At 61.3% G+C, this 20,212-nt stretch overlaps 1 protein-coding gene across 2 annotated transcripts; it reads right to left on the bottom strand.

Annotated features, from left to right (window-relative positions):
- Window positions 1-35: 35 nt before the first annotated feature.
- On the bottom strand, window positions 36-18,464 carry HCN2 (hyperpolarization activated cyclic nucleotide gated potassium and sodium channel 2). 2 transcript variants are annotated; one of them, XM_036889864.2, is made up of 8 exons: window positions 17,839-18,464; window positions 9,064-9,487; window positions 8,393-8,554; window positions 7,741-7,959; window positions 6,318-6,464; window positions 3,386-3,626; window positions 3,004-3,168; window positions 36-1,369 (listed from the first exon to the last, which is right to left on the bottom strand). In XM_036889864.2, the coding sequence occupies exons 1-8, from the start codon at window positions 18,447-18,449 to the stop codon at window positions 678-680; spliced, it is 2,661 nt and encodes an 886-aa protein (XP_036745759.1). In that variant the 5' UTR covers window positions 18,450-18,464; the 3' UTR covers window positions 36-677. The 2 variants fall into 2 exon arrangements, with proteins under 2 accessions (XP_036745759.1, XP_057345552.1); XM_057489569.1 differs by lacking the exon at window positions 36-1,369 and adding an exon at window positions 1,391-1,522.
- Window positions 18,465-20,212: the final 1,748 nt, after the last annotated feature.

The raw sequence follows: 20,212 nt of genomic DNA, 5'->3' as shown, positions 1-20,212 counted from the left end.
ACAACAGCCGGGCACCAAGCAATCAGACGCGAGCAGGCTGGGCGCCAATGCTGTTTATTGCGCGGAATGGGGGTGTGGAGATTAGGAGGCGTGGGGGTCACGGAGGGGCGATGCGGCCTCAGCTCGTCAGTACATTCACGACGGCGGGGCCCCTGGCCTCGCCCCCACGCCCGGCGCGGCCAGGATTGCCACCCCCACTGCCGGATGCCCGAGGGAGCTAGGTGTGCCCGCTCCGGGGGATCACCGCGGGACGCACGCGAACAGGGGCCGGCAGGTTATTGCGTGAGCGTGACGGGGGCAGCGGGGGGCCGGCAGCCAAGTATTGCACTTAAAACAATCTTCAGGCGGGCGGTGGGGCTCCACAGCCCCCTCTCCTGGCCAGGACCGGCCCGTCCCCGGTTCACAGTTGGGGAACTGAGGCACCGAGGTGAAGGGAGCTCCTCGCACGCGGGGCCGCCACTGGGGACGGGGAGCGATGTGGGTGGGCGCAGGGCGACGGAGGCTCGGCGGGGGCGGCTGCCCCGCCCAGCCCGAGCCCACCTGTCCGGCTACTACTACCTACGTCTCCTCTATGGCTTGTGGGCTGGGCGGCCGGGGCAGCGCGCAGTGGCATGGCTTTGGTCTGGATGGCGGCCCGCCCCGGGCCCGCCTGGGCCCGCGGGGCGGCGCGGCGAGGGTCACAAGTTGGAAGAGAGGCGCGAGCGTGCGGAGTCCAGTGGGTCGAGGCCGCCGGCAGCGCCGGGCGAGGCCGAGTCCCTGCGATCCGGGCTGGGTGCGGCAGCCCGGGTGGCGGGCCCGGGCCCCAGGCGCGGCGTGGAGCTGCTGGCCGGGCGCGGGGAGGCCCCAGGGCCAGGCCCGGGTGCGCCGTGCGGCAGCGATGGCTGTGAGGCGGACAGTGGCCGCGACGCACGGCTCAGGCGGCGCGCGGGCAGCGCGGGCCCGGCGCGAGGGGCGGCGGGGGAGCTGGGCGCGCAGCCGTAGGGCGAGGTCCGCGGCGCCCGGGGGCTGGCGGGCGCGCCCTGGGGACTGGCGACGGGCATGGGCCCGGGCGAGGCGGCGGCGGGCACGGGCCCCGGGGCTGGGCGGCGCATGAGGCGGGGAGAGCCGAGCGCCAGCGGCCCCACGAGTGGACGCGCCACTTGCGGGCAGAAGCTCATGGCCACGGCCTGCTGGAGCGTGGCGATGGCCGAGGTGACCTGTGGTGGCTGGGGCTGTGCGAAGAGGCCTGCACGATGGCCCAGCTCGGCCTGCTGTGCCATCTGGCGGTCGTACTTGACGATCTCCTGGATGATGGCGTTCTCCTGGTTATTGAACACGCCCGAGTTGAGGTCATGCTGCACCTTGTGCAGGAGGATGGAGTTCTTCTTGCCTGCGGGCGGGCGGGGCGTCAGCGCTGCGGGCGCCTGCTGCCTACCGCGGCGGGTCTGTGTGCTGCAGTGCACAGCGAGTGCGTGTGGGAGCGCTTCCTACATGCAGCCAGCAGGTGTGTCTGCTGTATACATGAAGCAGTATCAAGCACCTGCTGTGTACAGGAAGCACGCACTATAAACAGCAAGCACGCAGGGAGCACCCCTTGCACACAGCAAGCAGGCATCTGCACTTGCTCTGTACACCCAGTTCACACTGAACACCTGCATAGCCACGGCAGTACCGAGTTCTGTACTGTGTACAGTAAGCAGGTATCAGATACCTGCCATAGATAAGCATGCATGGAACACCATGTGCATGTAGTAGGCGACTGCCAATGGGACCTACTCTACACAGCCAGCACAGGTGGGGTGCCTCTGCATACAGCAAATGGGTGTCAAATGTCTTGTTTACAGCAAGCAGAAATCAAGCACCTACTGTATACAACGAGCATGCATGACCTGCTACTGTATACAGCCAGCAGGTATGAGACACCTATACTGTCAGCATGCACAGAGCACTTCCTGTATACAGTATGCATTGTGCACCCATTGTATACATAAAGCAAGTGTGAGACTATGGTGGGCATGCGTAGCACCTCTCGTGCAGTAATTCTGTATGGGGCATCTGCAGTGTACAGGAACACACCCAGAACACCTGCCTTATATGCAGCCAGTGATGAGTGCCAGTCCCATATACGGCAGGCATGCCACTCACAAATATGTTGAGCCCCTACTGTATACAGCAAGTTGTTGAATGCTTATTGTACATGAACTTTCTGTAAGTCTTCCCTCTAACACTTCTCCACCCAACCCACCCTGCTTTTCAGCTACTATCCTTATTCCCACAAAGCACCAAGGGTCACCGTCTCCCTGACCCCTACATCTAGTTGTCAGCTAGTCCTTAAAGCTTCACGTCAGAATTGAGAGTCCCCTGCCTCCCCCTACACCCAAAACCTCCAGGCCAGGCCACCCCCCCACCCACTCCTGAACAACACTCACCCTTGCAGAATGGGAATCTGATCAGATCCTCCTCTGCCTAGAATCCTCCACAGCTCCTATTGCCCCTGATTTGCTGTCTGGGTTCCTCTCCCCACAGCCCAATAGATCCCATGTGCCTGGGCCCTGCCTGCCTCCCCAGCCCCTTCCTCCCAGCTTACCTGGTTCCCGAGACTCCAGGCCTCTCCCACCTCAGGGCCTTTGCACATGCTGTGTCCATTCCTAGAACATGCCCTCTCCCTTTCTACCTAGCAACACCTATTCATCCTGGTCTCCACTCAGCACCCTTTGGAAGCCTCGCCACTCCCCCATCCCGCCCTCTATGACATCAATCTTCTGAGGATGGCCCCTGGGCCAGCCTCATGATCCACCACCTACACCTCGTTGGCACACAGTAGCTGTCAATTATTTGCCTAGTGAGCAGTTCTTCTGCATAACTGTAACCCCCCCTGCACTGTCTCTTCCTTGGAGAACCAGGGCTGTGTTTGGCCAAGGGAAAAAGGTCTAGGGACCAGAAAGGGCCTAGGAGATCAGCTGGGTCGGGCCACCTCCCATTTCAGCCTGAAGGCCCCCGCAACCAGCAGCCAGGCCCCCTCACCGATGCGGTCCAGGCGGTCGATGGCGACGGTCTCAAAGGCCCGCCGCATCATGGGGTACTCCTCAAGCACCTCGTTGAAGTTGTCCACGCTCAGTGAGTAGAGGCGGCAGTAGGTATCAGCCCGCACGCTTGCCGTGCGCCGGCCCCGTGTCAGCAGGCAGATCTCTGTGCAGCCAGGGAGGTGACCTCAGCTGCTACGACATGCAGCCACAGCACCATCCACCCCTGGGGTCCCCCCATTGGCCATGAGCACTATCTGGCCTTTGCGCCTCCACTAGTAGGACAGGCCCACACCAGTGCCCCCACAAGCTCCCCACCCTCCCTTCCAAACCCGGGAAGGGTCCAGCTCTGCTGCCAGACCCCAGGGCCCTCAGGCACTCACCCCCAAAATAGGAGCCATCAGACAGCTTCATCTCCTTGTTGCCCTTGGTGAGCACGCTGACCACACCGTGCTGGATAAAATACATCTTCTTGCCAATGGTGCCCTCACGGATGATGTAGTCACCCGGCTGGAAGACCTCGAATTTGAGTTTGGTCAGCATGGCTGTGACAAAGTTGGGGTCTGCATTGGCAAACAACGGCATTGAGGCCACCAGCTTCCGGCAGTTGAAGTTCACAATCTCCTGTAGGGGCGGGAGGCAGGAGTGACCTCAGGGTACAGGTCGGCTCTTGCTTCCACTCTGCCCTACCTTTGGGACCGTTTCTCCTCACAGGCCCTCGGTTTCTTCATCTGTGAAAGGAGTTTAACACTAAATCTGAGAATCAGCATCTTATTTCATATGCAAACACAGAAGGTCGTGCCACCAAAGACAGGAGAAGAAAAGGTGTGCACGGATTCCCTACTATTTAACTCTGTATTGGCAATACTGGCCAATGCAATTAGACAAGAAAACTCCAAGAGAATCAATGGAAAGCTATAACAAAAGGGAAGTCAGTCAAAATAGCAAGTGATAAAAAAATCAACAAATCAAAAATCGAGAACCTTACAATGAATCAATGTTGGCAGAAGTTGGGGGTGACGGTTACCCTTGGCAAAGAAGCTTCTGGGAAATGGGGATATTCCACATTTGATGTGGTGGTGGTTACATGATGATGTCACCTTATGGAATACCCATGAAGCATGGGTATCCTTGCGAGGCGGGCACTTTTCTCTATGATTCTTTTCAAAGGAAAGGAAAGCTTACCTTAAGAAAACCAATGGCTTTTGTATATATAAAGAAAAGACACTTGGAAGAAGCTATAACGGAGAAGACTCCATTTACACCAGCATAAAGAGCAAAGGAAGATGGCATGGTATGAATACAACAAAAGTGTCCAAACTTATCTGAAGAAAACTTGAAATCACTCCTGAAAGGCACAAAAGGAGACATGAACACACTGTGTTCTTAGAACTCCTCACCATTGCGAAGGTAAAAGATGTCCATCCTCCCTGTTCATTTTTACATTGAACACGATCCCAGTGAAACTGCCATCAGGTCTGCTTTTTACTAACTGGAGCTAGACAAGTTCTTTTAGAAGGAATGAGCAAATGAAAAAGAAATGCAGGGACATGGGACTAGCCCTCCCTGCTATTCAAACACTTTGTAAAGCCTGTGATTCAGACAGTGTGGTTTTGGCACACACAGCAGACAGGCCAGTGGGGGAGAGAAGTCCAAAAATAGACCCAAGCACAATGGAACTTTGGCTTAAAGTAGAGGCGCCCCTGCCCCCTGTCATGGGGCAAAGCCGGACATTTCCACCATACGGCTGAAGATGAACCTGAGTCCCTTATTTACTCCATATTCCAGGATGAACCCAGCAAGGCACTCAGGGATGTATGTGTACAAAGTGGAAGAAAGCACGGGTGAACTCCACTATAACCTGGGCAAACCGTTATCATGCATTGTGCGCTTGCTGCATACAGCAAGCTGGCCGGTGCTGCAGGAAGGATCCAGCGCAGGGAGCGGAGCGAGATGGGCTGCCTTTGTTTTATATTAAAAAAAAGAAAATGGAGGTTATGGCAGGAGGGACCGGATAGAGGACAGGATGGAAGCCGGAAATTCTTTGAATACACGTGATTTTGTAAACCAGACTTTGGAGATGTGTAAACATTTAAGTAATTATCAAGCACAGGTTGCCAGGCACTGGGGCAGGGCAGTGAAGGCCAGTGTCACTTTGGGATGGCAGTGCATGGGATCAGCCACTAGTGCTATCAGCACAGCTCTGAATATACTAAAAGCACCTGGATTTTATGTTTCTGGTCTGTGAGGTGTACCTCTGTACAGGAATGAAAGTAATTATCAAATACAATTAAGTGTTGTCAGTGAGGATAGCCACAGCACTGAACCTCTCCCGGCCATCCCAGGAAATCCCCGTCCTCCCCACCCTGAGGCCCCTTCCCCCCTGGGGGCCTCTGCCCTGGCCCCATCACGCCTGGATGCTGCAGGCTCACACCCGCCTCGCTGCCTCTTCCCAGAGCTCCCCACTCCCGCACCTCCCTGAGGGCACAGGGCAGGGCATACAGCCGGGGCTTAGCTCGGTAACTGCCTGGTGAGTGCTGTGGGTTGAACTGTGTCCCCAAAAACTTATGTTGAAGCCTTGACCCCTGGTACCCCTGAACGGGACCTAATTAGGAAATAGGGTCTTTTAAGACTTGGTCACCCAGAGTAGGGTGGCCCTGATCCAATGGCAAGTGCCCTATAAGAAGTGGGGACACAGATGTATAGGGGGAGGCACAGGGAGACAGAGATAGTTCAGTGATGTCCCCCCAAGGGACACTAAGGACGCTGGTATCACCAGAAGCTGGAGAGGCAGGCAGGGCCCTACCCCGGAGCCTGGCGGGGAGCACAGCCCGGCCCCACCTTGACCTCGGAGTTCTGGATCCCAGAACTGTGAAAGAATAAATTACTGTGGTTTCAAGCCACCTGGCTGGTGGGAATTCATCACGGCAGCCTCAGGAATCTGACCCAATACCACACAGGCTGTGGGTCAAGGCTGGGGCAGACTCGTGGTTGGTCCTGCCGCTCAGCAGGGCCCTCGGCGCTTAGTGAACACCGGGCGGCCCGCCCTGGGCTCGCCTGCCTCTCCTCAGTCTCTCTGCTTTGTCTGGCACAGTCCCCCCAATGGGTGAGTGGAATCAAGCAGAGGGTGGGGGGCACTCGGGGGTATTGAGACATCGGGGGAGTTGGAGCTGGAGGCTCCCGGCAGGACCTCTGGGTGGGGGGCTGGACCCTGTGCACGGCTAGTCTAAGTCCTTCATGCTGCAGCCAGGCCAGCCACTCCTGCCCTGGGACACCCCCCCCAGAGGCCAGCCCAGCCTGTGGCGCCCTCCTCACCTCCCGCAGGGGCCCGCTGAGCTCGCCCAGGATGCTGTCCTCGTCAAACATCTTGCCCTGGTAGCGGTGCTCGTAGTAGTCGTGGATCTTCTGCCGGAAGTCGGCCGGGAGCTTGTGGAAGGACATGTACTGCTCCACCTGCTTGTACTGTAAGGGGACAGTGGGTCAGCGCCGTGCCCCAGGTCCCCCCCCACCAGCTGCAGGTGCAGGACCAGCAAACACAGGGCACCCCCTAAACACGAATTTCAGATCCACATGCTTACGGTAAGTGGGTTCTCTGCAATCTCATCTCCAAGACATGCTTATATTAAAGGAAGTCATTCCTGTGTCCGAGATTTATCTGGCAACCCCACCCAAGAAATAGGTGGATGGCAGGACCCCAGGCCCTTATAGGGGGCTGGACAGGACCCCCAGGTCTCCAAGATGCTGAACCATTGTCCCAGAGACTCCCAACTGCTGGTGGCCTGGCTCCCATCCCCCATGCTCTTTCTAGAAATCACTTGCTCACCCCTCCTAGGCAAGGCAGGGGGTGTGGGCACCAGGCGGGGGTGCCAGGCCCTGCTGTCCCCAGTATGGTGCCCCCAGGGTTGCTCCAGGCCCATTTCCGCCCCGACTCCACCAGGGTCCAGCTGCCCTGAGCTCAGCGGAACCCGTGACGGCGGGCGGGTGGTGGCACCAGCTCATGTTTGGGTGTACAGCCCGAAGCTTCCGGGCAGCCGGGACACCTGGCACCCAGCCCAGCTGACCCGGCTGGCACTGCTGGGGGTGGCTCACAGCTGCCCAGCCACTGGATAGTGCTGCAGGATGGATGGGGCAGCGTCGGGGAGGACCACGTGCACCCTGCCCTTCAGCATGGGGAAGCTGAGGCACAGAACAGAGAACAAAGCCGACCAGAAAGGGCCAGCATGTGGGGGCCAACGCCCCCTCCTCCTTGGTCCTTCCCAGCCCCCCAGGTCCCCTGGCCCCAGGACTGGCCCTGTGGAGGCTCCTAGGTCCCAGCAGCAGACTTGCTGCCCCAGCCCCTCTCCTTCCGGAGACTCCAGCTGTGGCCCTGCCTCCCAAAGAGGCCCCCCCATGCTCCAGCCCCCAGAGAGTTCCTGGTGCCCTGTGCCCTGGCCCTGCCCTGTGCAGACCCTCCTTGTCATCACCCCTTGGCCTGTGCCCCTCTCAACCCCTCTTGCCGTGGGCCTCTCTCTCCAGGCTCCCCCACTCTGCAAGGGCCCTGAGCTTTCTCACCATCTTTCTGCGGGCTGCTCCTTCTGCCTGAGGGGAGTCCACTCCTCATCTCAGCCACGGCCCCTCCAGGGTCCCCACGCGCCCCCCCACTCCCTTCTGGCCACCATCCTTAGCGTGCCACATGGAACTGGGGGACGGGGATGGGCAGGTGGCCCCCAGACCTCTGCAGTGTGCCTCCCCCTCAGACCTTCTCCTGGTACTGGCGCCGCGAGGAGTCCAGCGACTGGATGAGAGCGGTGGCGTGGCCGATGAACATGGCGTAGCAGGTGGCGCCCACTATCATGCTCAGCATCGTCAGCCAGATGTCCGTCATGCTCTCGGGCGCCTGGCGCCCGTACCCGATGCACAGCATGTGGCTCATGGCCTTGAAGAGCGCGAAGGAGTACAGCTCGCTCCAGGAGTGGTTCTGCAGGGCCACGGGGGTGGTGGGCGGGCTCTCTGGGCCCCAGGGGCCCCTCCCCGAAGTGCCCACCCACCGGTCCTCCCCACGCTCGCTGAAGGGCCGGGCGCATGTCCCGCACCAGATTTCAGCCAGGAGGCAGTGTGCGCTTGGGGGTCCCCTGATCTTCATTTCCTACAGCCCACGATCCCACTTTCCCATCTGAGGATTACCCCGCAGCCTTGTCTTTTAAATACATTTCCGTAAATCAGAAGTGGAGTCAATTGGAAGGGAACAGTAAGTACGTGATGTTCTCTCCAGGTGACAAAGCTGTCGTGGTCCCCCTCAATGACCCAGGGGCTGTCTGTCTCCCGATGGTCCGGGGTCTGGGCCGCAGGGTGCTGGGCAGGCTTCCAAGGCGCGGGGCCTGGCCAGCCTGTGGGGCAGGGAGGGCGCTCACCACCATGCCGTTGATGGAGACCCAGCAGTTGCGCGGGAAGTCCTGCAGCATGGGCACCAGGAACTGCAGGCAGCCGTCCCAGTGGCACAGGAGGAGCATCATGCTGATGAGGTTGCAGATGCGCATGACCGCGCTCGCCAGGTCGTAGGTCATGTGGAAGATCTGGGGGCGGGGCCTGAGGGTCCAGCCGACCACCGGGAGGAAGCCCTCAGGCGGCACCCGGACACGAGCGCCCCCCCACGCCCGGAGGCCCCGCCGCCTTCGGGTTCACGAAGAGTCCGGACGGCAGCACGCGGACCCTCCCCCACCAGCCCCTGTCCCCACCGCTCCCCCCCCTCTGAGTCCGCCAGGCGGCCAGAGCTGGGTCACCCTGGGCGCAGAAGCGGGCCCCGACGTGGAGGACAGCGCCGTTGATTCATCATCCCTCGGCCTCGGCTTCCCCATCGCCAGTGGCTGTGGATGCGTCCTCTTACAGGGCAGAATGACGTGCCAAGGGCCCGCGCTGCGCTCTCCATGGGGCCCCCCTCCGTGTGGGGGACCCTGCGACCCGCCCCGTGCTCCCCTGACCCCGCTCCAGTGCTTGTGGCCTCGGCCCTGGAAGCCTGGAAGCCCCGGCCGGAGCTTCCCAGCACTGCCCGCACCCGGGGGCCCTGCGCGCCGCGCGCGCTCACCTCCTCCCACTGATGGATGTAGCGGATGAGCCGCGACAGGCGCAGCAGGCGCAGCAGGCTGAGGATCTTGGTGAAGCGCACGATGCGCAGCGCGCGCGCAGTCTTGTACACCTCGGAGTCGATGCCCTTCTCTACGATGAGGAAGATGTAGTCCACGGGGATGGAGGACACGAAGTCCACCACGAACCACGTGCGCAGGTACTTCTTCTTGATCTTCTCGGGGTCCAGGATGATCTCCGTGTTGTCCTCAATGACGATGCCCGTGCGGAAGTTCAGCACAAGGTCCATGAGGAAGAACGTGTCCGAGACCACGTTGAACACAATCCACGGGGCTGTGGTCTCATCCTTGAAGAAGGTGATGCCCACGGGTATGATGATGAGGTTTCCCACCATGAAAAGCAGCATGGTGAAGTCCCAGTAGAACCTGGGGGTGAGGCGTGGCATCATGCCTCCGGCCTTTGCCCATGCCAAGCCCTCTGCCAGGCGCGCCTTCCACACTACGCACGTGTGTCTTCCAGCACCAGCTCAGGTCTCCCCTCCTCTGGCAAAGCCCCGGGTCATGGCTAGTGTGGACCCTGCCTCCAGAAGCCCGCCCTCCAGACAGGGCCTCACTGCGGCCGGCCTCCACCAGCCTGCGACCCTCCCGCTGGCCCAGCTCTGACCTTCCCTCCTGGAAGGAGAGCTCAAGAGGACGCTCAAAGATTGATTGTTTCCCATGGCCAAAAAGGTCCAATGTGGCTGGCACAGGATTGACACCCAAAAACAATTACAGATGAGAAAGGAGAGAGGAGCTGGGGTGGTGGGGAGTGGGGGTCTGGAGCCAGGAGCGTTGGGCATGCTGGGCGGCAGGCATGGTGGGGGACCCCAGGCAGGAGAGTGCAGGCTGGGAGCTGGTCAGGGGCAGCTTGACATGCAGGGGGCAGGATCCCCATGCAGATCTGAGCAGTGGGCGTCCACCTGGGACACTGGCTGTACTGCCCTTTCAGGAAGCACTTTTGGGGGCTGGAGAGAGGGAGAGGGCAGAGCATCGGCCAGCAACGGAGAAACGGCCAAGGCCTCCTTGGAGATAGTGGAAGAAGCCTGAGCAACAGGACTGGGCATTTACTGTGATAAATACTCCTGAAAAGTGACCACTGGCTGCCTCCACTTCCAAATGCACCCAGGACAGATTCAAATCCCTGAGATCAATTCCTGAGTTCCACCCGGGAAGCGCTCACAGCAAGGCTGTCCATTCAAGGAATGCCCGCTGACAGCTGCACAGTGTCCTGAATAAAGAGGCTAGGCGTGGGGACGGATGGATGGATGCAGCAAGAGGCCACATGGACCAATGCCCGGCCCGCGGCAATCGAGAAAATTCAAATCAAAACCATTCCAAGGGAAAACTGCCAGTCAGTTCCTCAAAAAGTTAAAGAGAGTTTCCACCTGACTGGGTAATTCCACTCCTGGGCATCCCCACAGGAATCGGACTCAGGGACTCGGACTCAGACAGACCCTGTGTGTGTGAACGTCCACAGTGGTGCCGTAACACAAACCCAAAACAACACCAAATAAATGAGCAGCAAAAGCCCCAGCACCGGCTCGGCCACTGTGAACTGCCTATTTCGGAAGCTGCTGTAAATTGGCTCCTTTCTGGACAAGGGAGGGAAGTGCTGTTAACACCCCGCCTGCTGGGTGACCCAGGCTTCCACTTCAGGGAATGGATCCCAAGGAATTTGTCCAAGCCCAAGAGAAAAAAATTAAAAAGCAATTTGTAGCACGATGTTCACAGCAGCTTGGTGAGAGCCGAAGGCTGGAAGGGACCCAACATGTAACACCCTGGCGGCGGTGGCCGCTGGCAGGCATGGCCTTGGGCAAGTCCTGCAGCCCCTGTCCATCCCGGAGGCAGCCTTTGAACCCCTGCCCAGCTCTGTCCTGCCCACGCAGGATGCATCTTTCTGAGTGGACCTGGGGACCCCAGCCACGGTGGGGAGGACCCTGGACCTTGGGGGCCCCATGCACAAGGCCCCCCCTGGGGACAAGACCTGGAGAGAGCTGAAAAGACACACATGGCCTGGGAGTGGGTGCTGAGGGCTATGAATGCTTGACATTCAAGACCTTCCTTTGCCTGAATCTGGACGGGTGTGGGGCTCAGACTCATGGTCTGGGATTTGGGGGCCCACCTGCCTGTTCCCCATCCCCAACCCCAGGGCACCCACTGTAGAGTTCCCACTGGCACCCTGTCCAGACTGAGACCTGTCCCTGCCTTCAGGGCACACACACTGGGAGAAAGAGGAGAGTCCCTAAGAAAGCTGGGGGCTAGAAACTGCCAGGGGGGCCTAGAAACACTCTAAATGGCCACAGGGCACAAGGGCATCCTTCACAGGTGACCCTTCTCAGACATCCTCTCCTTTATTCCTGGGGTGGGGGTAGGGGTGGGGGGGTGTGCCTCTCCCAACAAACCAGGGATTGAGGCAAAGCTGAGGTGCAGGCCTGCCACTGCTGGACCCCCCTCTGTCTGCTGCCCATATTGTCCGGGAGCTCCTGTCTCCAGCTCCAGCACGTGGTGCAGCCCCCAGCCTTCCTACACTGGGTGGCATCCCCTGGGCTTATGAGGGGTCAGAGGGCAGGGGGCTGGAGAGGCACTGATGGGCAGGATGGCCCGGCACCATCCCCAGGGCATCCCACCCACTCCAACTCAGATGCCCTGAAATAGGCCAGGGCCTTGAACCCTCCCTCATCTTCTCCAGCCAGCCTGATCCCCCCGCAGGGCGGCAGGAAGAGGACAGGGGACCACCACATACCTACAGAGGGGAAACTGAGGTCCCTACCCCCCATGTCGCAAGCTAATTACCGCCCTTCTTGGAGCCACAGAGCCTCATCTGCCCAATCCCAGCAGACCCTCCCACATCAGGAGCCCCACGACCACAAGGACCGCTGAGAACCAGGGACCAGGGGACATCAGGCAGCCGGTGGGCCAGGCACTCAGTCATCCTCAGCTACCCAGGACCTCTGATGGCCATAATTAAATCCTGCATTTAAAAATTTTCCCAAACAAATAACCGGCCCAATGGGGCCCCCGCTCCTGTGGAAACACCCAGATCCCAGGAGGGCAGCTGCATGCACTGCTCCATGCCTTGTTTGCAGAGGGAGAAACTCAGCCCTGGAAGATGCACAGTGAGGCTGGGGTCTCCCAGGGAATGGAGGGCTCAGCGGCAACAGCCCACACCCCCAGGCCTGGGGGCTCTCAGCTCCAAGCCCCACAGATGGGACAGCCTGGAACCCTCTCCCAGGCTCATCCACATACCCACGCGTCCCGACAACGTCCCCACCGTGAGGTCAGTTCCCGCGCCAGCAGCTGCCCGGCCGTTCCAGGCTCAGGCAGAGAAACCTGGGCCCCACAAGGGTATAGTGAGAGAATCCAGGCAGCAGACATCTGGACTGGAGCTCCGGGACCCTCCCTTCCAAGTCCCTGAAGCCGATGAGCATCCCCATTGTGCCAGGAAGGAGTGGAACAAGACCAAACCAGTTCATGGTGGGGGTCTTTGCCTGCCACCCCGGGGCAGGGGAGTTCTGGGAGCACCACAGCCGCTGGTTAGGGATGTGGTGAGCAAAGGCAGCCGACTCCCTCCCCGCAGGATCTGAGAACCCGGATCAAGCAGTCCGGGAATTATGGACTGGGCAAATCCGAGGGCATTAGGGGCTGGTGATGGGTGATTAAGTGCCAGCAGGGACGGAGGATTAGGAGTCTGAGCCCTCTGATGTGGAGTTACACATCATAGGTAGGTGTCAGGGATTAAGAAAGAGATGCTGGAGGGGGAGACAGCTGGATCCCTGGGTGATCCCAAGACAGGGCAGATGGTGGCGCCGATTGTATGCTGGGCCCAAGGGACACGTGGTGACTAGACCCGGCCCTTCCTCAGGGTCCCCAGCCCGGATGGGGACGTCAGGCATTTCCCAGAGATAAAGTAATAGGATGCTTCAGAGGGGCCACTTTAGCCAGAGTGGGCAGGGCGTGCTTCTTGGAAGAGGGGGGCATTTGGGCAGTGCATGAAGAAGAAGCTGCTGGGCGGAGCACAGGGGGCACCCAGGCAGAGGGAGCAGCAAGATCAGAAGCCCTGTGGCTCCCTCTAAGGCCAGCTGGGCAGCCTAGGGCTGGAGCAGAGGGAGTGGGGTTGGGGGGGAACCAAGTTCTACAGGGCTGGTTGCGGTAGGGTAGGGGGTGTGAGTGAGAAAGATGGGCAGATGTGTATGTTGAGAGTCCCTACAGGCAGCTGGAGGCCAGGAAGGGGGCAGAGGGAGACATCTGGGTGGGAGATGGGGTGGCCTGTGCTGGTCAGATGGTGGCTTTCCTGAAGGGGGAAACTGAGGCAGGGTCAGGCCTGAGCAAGTGGGTGGCTGAGGAAAGGTCCCCCGAGGCATCCTGGGGGTGTTGCAGAGGGGCTTGGTGGTGTGAAGTCTTTAAAGCAAAGACTCAGAGACGAGAATTTCCAAATTCTGGCAGGAAGACCCCGGAGGGAAGAGGTGGGCCTCAGCCACACCACCCCAACCCCTTCACACGGCCCGTGTAGCTTCCTCCTAGCCAGGTGGGCCCTGGGCCTCAATCCTTCACCTGGGAAATGGGATCGTCTGCTGTCCCCTGCTCCAGTGCCTTTGTGATGGGTCCAGAGCAGGGAGACCCTCGCCCCTGCGCCTCAGCCCCATGAGCTGATGCAGGGATCTGCAGAGAGCTCCCCCACACCCCGTCCTGATCTCCTGCTGTGTCTTGACCATCTGTGGGGGGGACAGGGGCCTTCAGTCCTGAGTTTCTTCAAGCCAGTCCCTCCTCCACCTGGTCCCCTGGGGTCCCTGAAGATGTGACAGAGATGCAGGTCAGCATCCACTGGTCCTGGCTTGTCAAAACTCCTCGGAGGGCCAGGAAGGCATCTACTCCCAGTGGGAGACTATGTGGGAACTGAACTGAAGATCAGCAGCAAGAGAGATTCAAGTCAGACCTCAGAGGCACTTCCAGACTTAGGAACAGGATGAAAGGCACCTCATCTCTCTCTAGGGCACTGAGAACTCTGCCCCCCAGGCCAGGCCTCCCAGGCCCACCATGGCCACCTCTGTCCCCTAACTGGCAGCCATCCAAGGAGGCGGCGGGAAGGGATGGGCAAAGCCTGATCAGGGGGCAGCAGTCCCAGCTGGGCTCCGCATGGGCCACCCCTTCCCGGGGCCCCCACGCCCACCACCTCCACACATACCCTCCTTCACAGATCTCAGGTTTTTCCATGTTGGGGCCCATCTGGTCTCCAGAATTGGTGGTTTTCCAGGCAAAGAGAATAGGAATTAACTGTATTTCTTTTTAAATATTTAGAAAGGGGGGCAGAAGACCTGCCAGGGCCCCTGGCACTCAGTGTGGGGGTGGCCTCAGGAACTTGTTCAGACTTGGCACAGAACTCAAGGTGTAAATAAGGAGATCAATCCTTCTCTCTGTCCCTTGAACTGGCACCTCATTCCGTGGAGGCCTGGGGACATCTCTCAGGGCTTCTGCACACTGGATACTGGCATTACTCTCACCCCCAGGCCCCCTTTACACATGAAGAAGCCACCTCAGAAGCGGTTGGGCTGGCCCAACACTGCCCAGGAAATGGAGGTCACCATCACCAGCCTCTGCTGGCACCCACTGTGTGCCAGACTCCAGGGTGTGTTGGGGACTATGGCAGGGGGCTGAGAGGTAGGTAAGCAGTACCAAGGGGAGCAGGCCACTTCCAAGGGTGCAGGCAACCCAGACACAAAGGAGATGAACAGTGGGGTGCACATGCCAGGCGCAGGGGGCAGGGGAGGCCTCTGGGGAAGCCGTGTGGGAGCTGGGAGTTGAAGGGTCAGAACTGGGTGAGGGCGTCTGTGGGGCCAGCCCGTACAAAGTTGGTCGCTTCGCAGGAAGGGAGGAGAAAGGGTGTGAGAGTTGAGGCCCAAGAGAGGCTGTGAACGTCAGACATCCCCCTTTCCCAAATGCCACTACGTCCTGTGCTTGGGGAAACTGAGGCAGGGAGACCCAGGGAGAACCAAAGGCCGGTCACAGGCAGCTCCTGCCCCCTGGCCTCTGCCTGGGACACCTTCTTGCACCCATTTCCACTTGTCAAGACCCTTCCCTTCTTCCCCGAGGCCTTGCAAATGCCCTTCCTCCCTGGAGGCTCCACCAGCCACATAAGCATGGAGGCACAGCCAGGGTGGTTCCAGTCCACCCAACATTAATGGTAACATTTCTGGTGCCAGGCAGGTGCCAGGCCAATTTTCACATGACAGTCTCCACTGGCAAGCAACAGAGTGGTAGCTCAGCGGAGGACAGACACCACTGGATGGGGACCTGGGGCTGGCGGGAGTCCCTGCCCTTTGACGTCACGTAAGGTGTGTGGACGCCAGTGGGGATGGTACGTGAGCCACTGGGGCGCTAGGCACATGAGGACAAGTGGACGCCCCCTCACTCCCCCAGAAATGGTTTTTAGACACTACACACATGTAAACAGAGAGACAACCCATGACCCACACCCAGGTGCCCCAGTATCTCCAGCAATCCCAGGAGGCCTTTTTCCTGCCATTTCTTCTTAGCCTGGACAGGATGTGGCCAGACTGCCCAGAGGTCAAGAGCGTGGCCTCGGGGGCCAGTCTGCCCAGGTGTGAACGCCCAATCTGCCCCTGCCTGTGGCTTTGGGCAATTGCCTTGAACATGGACAGCTGGCCACCCACCTCACTGACAAGAGGACTGGATCAATGAAGGGTCAAGACGCAGGGCTCTTGCCACATGCCTGCGGTCTGTCCCCATATGGATTCAGGAAGGTTTACAAGGGGCACAGTTTCCCAAAACACAGGCGGTTGTGGAGACCCTGCTGCACCCAGCTTGGCAATATCTTTAAATTTGTCTGTGGCTTCCCTTGTCCCAAATGAAGGCCACCACTGCCACCGCGGTTACTCACCCCCATTTCACAGTTTATCTGCCCAGCCTGGATCACAGGGACCCGAGCTCAATGGGGTACAAGGATGGGGAAGCCCAGCTCCTCCCCCCAGTACCCCTTCCGCAAGCCATATGACGCCCCTTCTGCAGCCAAGAGGAGCCGCCCAGGGTCACCCACCATCCAGGGGATGCTGCAGGCAGCCATACCCGAGGGGACCTGGGGGAATGGCTACTTTCTGCAGCCACCACCCAGTACCCTCCATGTCCCTGCTGTCCCTTCCTAACCAGCTGGCACTAGCTGCCCATGTAGAGTGGCCAAGTAGGCTTGGGAGCCCTGGAAATCAAGTCCATCCCTGTTTCACAGACCAGAGCAGGAGCTGAGACACCAAAGTTCTCCCAGCCTGGAACCACAGAGGAGTGCTGAACCCCAGGGCAGGTCAGGACTGCCCAGAGGCACCCCATCTGGGCCCGCTGGGTATCCCCCCAAACTCAAGCCACCGGTCAGGGCTGCATTCATCTCCCAGGGGAGGTCTGAGGGGTGAGGAGTTGAAACCCCAGACGTTTCCAGCTTCTGTCCCTACCTGTGTGCCCCTGGGCCCGTTTCCTCAGTTGTCAAGCCCCGAGGCTGTAGAAGGGCAGGGAAAGGGAAAGTCCCACAGCCCCCCTTTCCTAGCTCTGGGGATCCATAAGCTAGTGGAGCACTCCCCGCCCTCTCCCTGACTGGGGATCTAGGGCCAGGGAAGGGGAGACCGCTGAGCGCAGGCGGAGGTGCGGGGAGGTCTCCGGGAAGCTGTCCGTGGTGCTGAAACCGCGTGCCCAGAGGGCCAGGGCTGGGTGGCCGGGCGGCCCTGCTTGGAACCGCCTGCACCCAAGCTCACTCAAACCGCGTACACATCGCGACCCACTGCCCACCGATGCACGCCCACCCCGGGCACTTGCACACACACACCGTCTCTCCCAAACACACACCACAGTGACCTGGCACGCAGACGCTCTCTTAGGGACATGCCTTCCCCCCAGGTCACTCGGCCCACACCCCCAGGACCCCCGCCTCCGCAGTCACATGTCTGTGATCACACACACACGGCCTGCAGTGACACGTACTGTTCAAACTCAGGCCTCACAGGCCACACGGCGCCCGCCCAGGAGAGAGAAGGCAAACATACGCGGCCGTGACCCTGCACGGGGTCTGAGTCTTTTCACGCGTCATGGTTTAATCCACATCAACATCTACACACCCACTGACACATGGGCACACCACCTAGAGTTTCTTGCTGATGCGGCTCAGAGAAGCCACAGCCTGGGTGCCCCCAGAACGCTCAGGGCCCCCTCCGCGCACAGTACCCAGGCCCAGGGACCCGGGACGCACCTCCCTGCAGCGTGGAGCGCAGGTGGAGACCGTGGGAGCGGGACGTGTCCGCTTAACCTTTTCTCCACCAGCCTCTCCCTGGCGCGTCCTTTCTGGGCGCCCGCCCTTCTCCCTTCCTTCCGCCCCGCCGCCTCCCCGGCGCCCACGTTCCCCTCTATTCGTCCTCTCCGCCCCTCCGCACTCAGACCCTGATCCTGCGGCCCGTGACGCGCGCCCACCCCGCAGGGCGGGGGCCGTCAGAGCGCGTGGGAGGGGGCGCGCCAGGCTCCCGCCGGGAGCCTGCGCGCGCCTGCAGGTGCCTCTCCAAGGGCGGAGCCTCGCGCTCCCGGGTCATTCCGGGGCGGGTCCCGGACGCGCCCGAGGTCACCGAGGGGCCCTGAGGTCACCCGCGGGGCGCGCCACCCCGCCTTCCCCGAGGCGCTCCAAGGACGGACCCCGCGCGCGACCGCTCGCCGTGCCCCACTGCGCCGCCGCCGGCTCCTCGCGCGGGCCGCACCTGAAGTCGCTGTACGGGTGGATGATCCAGGCCCCCGCGGACTTGACGCGTTCCTGCTCGCGCTCCACGGCCTTCTGGCTGCCGAACATCCGCAGCGAGAACTTGTTGACGCCCGGCTGCAGGAGCGCGCCGAACTGGCGCTGCAGGAAGCTGGCCTGGCTGCCGCGCGGCTCCCCGGCCGGGCCCGCCTCCTCGCTGCCCGCCTCGTCCGCCGGCGCGGGCCCTGCGGCCGCCCCGCGGCATGAGAACGACACCTTGGCCCCGCGCGCCGGGCCCTCCGGCCCCGCGGGGCTGCACTGCGGCTCGCCGCGCCCGCACTCGCCATTCGGGCTGCCCTTGGCGGTGCTCGCCGCTCCCGGGGTGCCCGGGCGGCCGCAAGAGCTGTCGCGGCTGCGGAGCCGGGCCCGCGGGCCGCCCTCGTCCTCCGCCTCCGGGGGCGCCGCGTCGGCCCGGGGAGGCTGCTGGGGGGGCGCGGGCCCGGGGCCCGGGGGGGGCGCGGGCGGCGGCGGCGGCTGCTGCTGGGGGGGCGCGGGCGGCGGCGGCGGCGGCCCCGGCGCGGGGGTCGCGCCTAGGCTCTCCCCGGGCCGCCCGCCGCCCCCGCGCGCGTCCATGGCGAGGCGGCGCCGGGCAGTGCGGAGCGGAGCCGCCGCCGCCGCCGCCGACCCGAGCCCGAGGGAGGGGGGGTAGGCGGGGCCGGGCCGGGGCGGAGTCGCGGGGCGGGGCCTCGGTCGCGGGGGAGGGGCGGGGGCGGGAGCCCCGCCTATGCCCGGGACCTCTCCCGGTGCGTCCCTCCCGGTGCCTAGCCGGGGAAACTGAGGCCGCTGGGTCGGAACCGCCCAAGGTCACACGGCCTGAGATTTTGCAGACCTGCTTGGACCACGTCCCAGAAAGGGAAACTGAGGCTTGCAAGGCGGAAGGACGCGCCCAAGGTCACCGAGACAACCCCGGCGGGGCCTCTGCGCGCGACCTTGGAGGGGGGCCTTCTTCCCCGAGCCTGGGGTCCACCTCTGTCCAGAGGGCACAGCAGGGCAGTAAACGACACTGGGTCTCGGAGAAGTGGGGCCGACCTTTCTATAGGTTTGAGAAATTCCATAATAAAGGGTGTTTTTAAAGGCCACCAGAGCCCTTGCCCTGTCACTTGTGTTGGGGCCAAGGACTCACAGAGTGGGGTCAGTGCAGGAGTCTCTCCCTCACCTCCTGCATTTGAGGAAATTGAGGCCAAATCAGAGAATGCCGGACCGCACAAGGGTGCTGGTGCCCCAGCCCCACCAACGGTCCCCTAAAGTGCAGTGGGGGTTGTGCCCTCCTGTGATGTCGGTTGACTTTAAATGGGTATGTGCCTGGGGCTACATGGGGCCAGAGCCCGCCATCCCTTCCCATAGGATGTCCACATGGGAGCCCCACTGGATCACCCCATTTCTGTGCCCCTGGGCTCAGGTCCCAGCCAGCGGGGGGCCAGGTCTGCTCTGGGAAGGCACTTGAGGCCCTGCTTCTGGGACTGGAGCCTGGTTGGGGCGATTCCTGGTATTAGGTGACATGTGGGCAGAGGCCCAGCATTCTGTCCCCAGTGTGGGAGGTGTCGTGAGAGGCTGGTGATGGAGAGAAAGAGGAGGACAGGGAAGGGGAGGCCTGGAAAACCAGCCGTGGAAGGGACACCCCAGTGGAGGAGGCAGGGCCCCCACCTCCTAGGACCCCCCAGCCGACACCCACCAGGATGTCAGGCATGAAGGTGGAGATGTGACCAGTTCCACACAGTAGATACTCCATGGTGATATTAAGGGTCCCATGCGGACAATGGGTAGGCTGAGCTGGACCATGTTATGCCCCTGCCAGGTTGCCCTAGGCCCTGGGTATTCCTGTGCCCTTACCAGGCAGTCTGTCCTCCCAGGGGGCTACCTCCACTGTGCCCTGAGCAGACCTGTAGCCAGATGGGTGGGCAGGCAGGGCTTTGGTCTGTACTAAGGTGGTGAGAGAGAGAGGGTGGGCGGGCCACAGAGTTGGTAGTGCCAGGCTGCGGCCCGTCCCGGGCAGATGTGTGTTCCAGCTGAAGGGGGATCTTTTATGCTCGCCCTGGGAAGATGTCAGGCTGGGCAGGCCGCCAGAGCCCCAGGGTTCAATGGCTGAGAGTGGGGCGGAGGCAGACCAGCTGCCCTGCATGAGGCAGGCCTAGACCTTTGGCTGGAGGGCTCTGGAGCCAGGGGGTTCCAGCCCCCTCTGAGCCTCCAGGACCTTGTCCCAGGTCCTGAGACTCCCGCCCACACCCAGGCTCCACCTGGGCCAGGCCGCCAGCAGCCTCCTGTCTCTCCAGTCACTGCTGCCCCAGACCAGAGTATTCTTTGCATCCACTCTTCCAGCGAATACTAAGCACCTGATC

This window comes from Manis pentadactyla, chromosome 12, assembly GCF_030020395.1.
Source record: "Manis pentadactyla isolate mManPen7 chromosome 12, mManPen7.hap1, whole genome shotgun sequence".
Taxonomy (NCBI): Eukaryota; Metazoa; Chordata; class Mammalia; order Pholidota; family Manidae; genus Manis; species Manis pentadactyla.
The sequence above is the reverse complement of the archived record's forward strand: the minus strand, read 5'-3'. Positions and strand labels throughout refer to the sequence as shown.

What these genes read in the sequence shown, in the direction of transcription:
- HCN2 (XM_036889864.2), bottom strand. Translation starts at nt 18,449, where the DNA reads ATGGACGCGCGCGGGGGCGGCGGGCGGCCCGGGGAGAGCCTAGGCGCG. An exon ending in TGATGGCTCCTATTTTGGGG is followed by an intron (nt 3,169 to 3,385) that starts GTGAGTGCCTGA and finishes CTGGCTGCACAG; the next exon opens with AGATCTGCCTGCTGACACGG. An exon ending in CGACCGCCTGGACCGCATCG is followed by an intron (nt 1,370 to 3,003) that starts GTGAGGGGGCCT and finishes GCCCGCCCGCAG; the next exon opens with GCAAGAAGAACTCCATCCTC.